General features: G+C 42.6%; 1 protein-coding gene across 1 annotated transcript; it reads right to left on the reverse strand.

The window, feature by feature from the left end:
* Positions 1 to 27: 27 nt before the first annotated feature.
* On the reverse strand, positions 28 to 5,624 carry tctn2 (tectonic family member 2). Its single transcript, XM_084468245.1, has 18 exons — positions 5,537 to 5,624; positions 5,259 to 5,369; positions 4,519 to 4,589; positions 4,126 to 4,327; positions 3,842 to 3,942; positions 3,341 to 3,540; positions 3,110 to 3,230; positions 2,852 to 3,008; positions 2,648 to 2,731; positions 2,427 to 2,549; positions 2,262 to 2,339; positions 2,070 to 2,165; positions 1,649 to 1,766; positions 1,303 to 1,406; positions 1,036 to 1,177; positions 706 to 849; positions 540 to 628; positions 28 to 379 (listed from the first exon to the last, which is right to left on the reverse strand). Exons 1-18 carry the CDS (start codon positions 5,613 to 5,615, stop codon positions 258 to 260), a joined length of 2,142 nt encoding a protein of 713 aa, XP_084324371.1. The 5' UTR covers positions 5,616 to 5,624; the 3' UTR covers positions 28 to 257.
* Positions 5,625 to 6,016: the final 392 nt, after the last annotated feature.

A 6,016-nucleotide genomic window follows, 5' to 3' on the forward strand; every position in this document is an offset into this window, starting at 1 on the left:
AACCGCCCGTTTGAGTCTGCGCAGATGACACTTTAATGCTGTAGTCCATCGGGTTACATTATCATGAACGAATATGAAGTGTAGACAAATAAAACGATACAGTGAAAAGTAACTCAAATGTAGATAGTTACAAAATATTGTCATTTTTTAAATAATTCATGTTAATTATGGATTGGGTGTGACTTTTAGTCATGAATGTGTAATCATCATAACCATATTCCATTTTTTTATTAGACAGGATAACTTGTTTCATGCAGTTACAAAGAGGAGGTATTCCACGCCTGTCTGATCTGTTTCCATGGAGTTCCAAGAACTGAGGCAACGATGAAGAAGAAAACCAAGATCAGGCCTTTTGCCAATGACTGTGAATACGGCTCACCTGAAAGAAAAAGCAAAGATCAGTTATATTTTTACCAATATATATGTCCCTATACATTTACCTATATATAGGCTTGGGCTGAGGGCTCAGCTAGCACACACAGACACCCTTACTTTCAGAATTACTTTCAGTAAAAAGTAATTAAATAAATAATAATTACCTGTGTAATATCTCGTCAAAGGAAATGCAAGTTCTGGCCAGCATACATCATTCCTGTCACAGTCATACTCAGTGAAGTTGACCTGGAACCTGGGGATGGACACAGCCAGTCAGGTTGATGTTGGTTTAGGTTTTTCACACAAGCTTGATGTGAACTGATGGAGCACCTGGTTTTGGGGGGCCCTGAGTTAACAGGGACGTCTGTAAAGGTGACCGAGGAGGAGACAGGAAACAGTTGTGTCTCCATTGGATCCAAACAGGAAGAAGAGTCTCCTCCTCCACACTCCAACCTCCAACTGGACATTTTGTAACTGAAAAATAAACAAGGATAGAAATTAATAATAATTGTTATTATTTATTTGGCTACATATTTTAGCTAAAACCTCATTCACCTATTTTTGTCCTTCTTGAGCAATGGCTTCCTTTGCAACATTGGTTGGGATAGTGACTTACAGATAAACCTTAATCTTCCAGTGAGATGAATAAAGACTTTGTACCTGATGGTTAGGGCCTGTATCTCCCTCTGAGGCACACCGCCCACCTCTCCTGTGACAGCACTCCTCACATGCACGTGTTGGTGCCACTGGACACCGGAGCACCACCCATCTCCATCAGCGTTGCTCACATTCACCAGCACGTCTGCAAACCGGTGGGACATTTACAGGAAATGCATTGTTTTGGGACCTTATGGAACATCATTGGTCTGTATCTTCGGACTGCTGTTCACCTGAGATCCTCAGGTGAACAGCAAGGGGTCTACTCACAGATTATCTTTAGCCAGTCTGCCATCCTTTGCAAATCGGGGTCACCGTTTTTCGCCACGTGTGTCGCCATCACTAGGGAAGCTTGGAGAGAGGCAACCATCTCCCTAGACAGAAGTAATGTAAGGATCAAAAGTCAAATAAATGTCTGTCAAAAAATGTATGGTCGAACTTCAGATTTTTGGAATAGAAATGTGTTGTGCACATACAGGGTTCGAGAAAACAGTTGAAGTGCAATCAAAAACATTATTGTACATACAAAACGATGTGACCCAGTAGATACAAACATCTGCTGTACACATAATATACCAAATCACATCAGTACCTTACCTCAGAACAGTAAACTTACCTCAGAACATCACACTGGGTCAAATTATACCGGCTGACAGCCAGAAGGCATCCTGCTGTGGCGTTCACTCCAAACATAACCGGTGTCATCTCAGCCGTAGAACAGACACCGTCACCAACTGAGAGGCAGGGAGTTAGTGATGAAGGATTTCGACTGGACGAGAAGTAGCATGGGAGCAGTGCACATTATGAACAATGCAACAAGACAAATAACAGGTCAATCCTGCTAACTCACAAACACAAATACAGATTTATTACTAGGCTTTATAATCTCAAGTGCATTGACTCAAATGGTATCCTAGTTAAGATGCAGGTACGTCTCTATAATCATACATTTCACATATTGTTAATGATCAACTTGTCCAACAGGTTGCGGTTAATATACAAAGTGTATTTTGTCAAAATCAAACACAAAAAAATACCTGGTTGCCAAATATTTATTGAGCTCCTCTCTATGAATGTATTGTTGTCCAAAGTATCCCCAAACCCGGCCAGCACCGGCGCTCCCACCAGGTACCCTGAGGACAAGATACCAGGAAGATGTATTCATCCCAGACGGGAAACTTGGGACTAACAGCATGTGCCAGGATTTTCCTTTTTTCCAAAAGACAAACCTGGGTTCCCCGACTTCTTATGTTGATCAGTAACATTCCCGCTCAGAAAGACAGAAGAATACCTTGCAGACACCACCACTGGACAGAAGACAAGAGAGAAACAGTAAGACAGTAGCAGTGGCAGACGTAGTTCAAAGTAGTCTGAAACGTTTTTCAGGCCCTTACCACTACTGTTCAGCACGATGGTTCCAACAGTACGTCTCAGTATTATATTTGTGAGGCCATTTGCTTGCCAAAAGAATTGGTAATCCATGGCCAGGGTAACGTTTTCACACACCTGTCCCTCACCTTAGAGACAAAAACAAATTTATTTGAAAAAAAAAAAATATCGAATTAGGAGTACTTTTTAAGATTTAAGATTGACTATGACAAGAAGCCTGCCAAACCTGATGAATAGGTGGATTCAGAACTTGAAATGAATGGGCTCAAATCAACAGCGACTTCATCTAGGACTTCAATCGTTATCACACCTAAAGCAGAGAAACAGAAAATCTACATTTCAAACTCCTATTCGATATGATACTATAATGTGGATATGTGTTATGTAACTAGTCAAATCCTCAACATTGATTAGCGTTTATATATTATACCTCCTTGGCCGTCCTTGACTTGAACTCCTAAATCACTTGGTGACGTTTGTAAAGGAGGTCCAATTGGACAGAATTTGATAAGAGTTGTACATTTGACGTTGAAGTTTTTCAAATAAGCTACAGGACCAGTATTTGCACACTGCCCTGCAAAAAGTTCCTGCAACAAAAGAATCATGTTGGGTATCTTTAGTACAAGTCCTGAGTGCTGAATGAATGTAAATGAAGGTAAATCACACAAATTCACACTTAAGAACTGACCTGAGGGATGGTGAAGTATTGATCACTCAGGGTGAAGATGGGACTTCCTTGTCGGTATTCATCAGCAGGCAGGGGTGCTGACAGCACAGGCCTTTGGAAGGATGGGCTAGGTTTTGGTGGGCTTAGTCAAACACAAATGATAGGCATGTTTAGACACAAAGACACAGACAGGCCTTTAATACTGGTGTTTTAAAATACATGACAAAGTGCCTGACATTCTGGGCCTCTTACAGAGTCTTTCCCTGGTAGAACAGACCCAGGTAGGGGTTGTTCTCCGGCGCTGACGTGACACAGAGGAATGGAAACCAGTCCGGAGTGTTGGCGGTGGACTGGGCTGAACACTGGTAGTCTGGGGCAGGAGACACCTGCCCACCAAAGGGCCCTTGAAGGCACTGGCCTTCAAACAACTTCAACCCTACCTCGGAGCAGTCCTGGTACGGAACACCACGATCCAGTCAGACAGACACAAGACGTATAAAGTTGAAAAAAAAAAATTTCAAGTCAATTTTATCACCAAAACAGTAAATGCAAACTCAAAGACCGGAGGCATTGTTCCTGAGGTGTTGTTGAGCTGTATGGCTACTCTTTCAAACGGTAAAAGACATGGACAAAATAATGGACAAAATAATGGAAATACAGGGAGGACAGAATGGTTGAATATAGAATACAACTAAACGTTTAAGAAATGATGCTGATTGTCAGAAGACCATTTGAAAGGGCACTACAGCTGACCTGGTCACAGCAGCAACGTATGTTACATACGCCTGACGTCAGGTCACAGGGACACGACCCCAGAGGCTGGTACACTTGGTTAGGAAGCACAGTTCTATTCTCTGAAATAAATCGGTGAATTATCAGGTGATTATTAAATGCATCACGATTCAATTTGATCCAATTAAATTTGGATACGTTTTAGAAACAATCCATATGTTTTCAGACCCACACCCTATTCATCTACTCAACAAAGCATACACACTGTTGTTGAAAGTCAGAGAGCACGCGCGAGAGAGAGTCACCTGATCCAGGGTTAGTGGGAGAAAATGTGGCGTATATCTGGGCCTGGATGTACATGGAAACCAGGGGGACTCCTCCCTGACAGGCAGACAGTTCGAGTGTCTCAAGGACACACAGAGGCTCTTTACAGCAGTCTGTGTCCGTCTCATTGTTCCCACACAACTGCAGACTTCGCTCAAGCTTCAGTTGGATTTGAACTGCGGTCTGTGAAACGGGGACAAACAGTAAAGCAGAGGACCATTTGCCTCTCGGACAAAGTAAACATGCTTAGAGAGATCTGTTTAGTTTACAAAACATCTATTACATGTTTTCCATTAAGTAATTTTAGTTAGCAATATAATATACCAATACAATATATATTACCAATTTATTAACACAGACTTTTAATATCTTACCTTTCCAATTAGTTCCTTTGTGAGAAGCCATTGTGTAGGCTCTGCAGTGCAAGATGGAGGAGGAAGGCTTCCTGCAGAGAATACACTGCTTAGTTATAACAACAGCATAGGACCGTGATATCAAGCATTAGAATAACAGTTTGACTCAAATGAATAAGGGATATGTGTATAACTGGTTTTAATCATCAAATGATGTGATTAGGAAGTTCAGTCAATTAGTTTGTTAACATTTCTTGCAATTACATATTTTAATTTTACAGCCAAACGTTTGTAACTACTTCATGTTTTATCATTAAATAGGATCACAATGAAAATGTTTGATACCCTAATGTTTGTACATTATTCGATTGCATTTGTTTATGGTCTTCATCCTAATTAGTGTTGCATGGATAAAGTTCTGTTTGTCCCTTTAAAACAGACCTGATGTGACCTAACATTATGCTTCAGGCCCCAGAGACAGAGCGTGGGGCCCAGGAGGAACAGAGCCTGGGCCCCAGAGACAGAGCCGGAGCCCAGGAGGAACAGAGCCTGGGCCCCAGAGACAGAGCCGGAGCCCAGGAGGAACAGAGCCTGGGCCCCAGAGACAGAGCCGGAGCCCAGGAGGAACAGAGCCTGGGCCCCAGAGACAGAGCCGGAGCCCAGGAGGAACAGAGCCTGGGCCCCAGAGACAGAGCGTGGGGCCCAGGAGGAACAGAGCCTGGGCCCCAGAGACAGAGCCGGAGCCCCCCGAGGCACAGTACCTGTGTCAGATGGAGATGTGGTTTTCAGAATCAGAAGTTTGTCCGACGCATTTCCGAGCAAATATAACGTCAAGGAAGGTCCAGTTGCAACAGAGTAGGAGGGCTGAAACACTGTTAAACATCATGTTGTATGTCAATAATATACAGTGTGTATATACACCGTATACAATACACAGTATCAATGTGATAAATTTACACTAACATTAGTGGGTAACGTGCAAAGTAAAGCGTACTGCAACCTATCCCGCTAATCGTGAATATACATTGATACATCTTACCTAGATCCCCCCCTGTATCTGATAGGGAAGCCGATGAAAATAAAAATAAACATAAAATAAATGAAAATGTGATGTCCATTTGCGTATTATAAAGCAGCCATATTTGTATATGGATTAGGATATCTTAGCAACCAAGCCTTAACCAATCAGCGCTCTGCAGAGCTCTTGCTCTCCTTGTCAAGGACGTGAGCCTGACGGCGGACAGGCGGACAGCGCCGTCCACCAGCCTGGAAGTCACTCACATGTCAATGCAAACACGCAGTCTACATTACAACACGCTGTGTTGTTACAACACGCTGTGTTGTAATGGCGCAAAACATTAGAAACCATTTAATTGTACTGTACTTTAATTGTAATTATCTATGAATTCTCTCAACGAGATTGAGTTTCTCCTTCTTTTTTTTTTTCTTAACATTCCACCACCCGGCGCTAGGAGGAAGCACCTCCTCGCCGGGTGCGACGTGTGCCACAGGAGTTGGA

The sequence above is a fragment of the Micromesistius poutassou genome (assembly GCF_964030765.1).
Source record: "Micromesistius poutassou genome assembly, chromosome: 5".
Classification (NCBI taxonomy): Eukaryota; Metazoa; Chordata; class Actinopteri; order Gadiformes; family Gadidae; genus Micromesistius; species Micromesistius poutassou.

Bases quoted from the DNA above. Each gene is read 5' to 3' on its own strand.
- tctn2 (XM_084468245.1), bottom strand. From the start codon at position 5,615: ATGGACATCACATTTTCATTTATTTTATGTTTATTTTTATTTTCATCG. The intron at 4,590-5,258 runs GTACTGTGCCTC...TATTCTCTGCAG, and splicing joins CACATCTCCATCTGACACAG to GAAGCCTTCCTCCTCCATCT. The intron at 2,550-2,647 runs GTTTGGCAGGCT...TTTGTCTCTAAG, and splicing joins TGAATCCACCTATTCATCAG to GTGAGGGACAGGTGTGTGAA.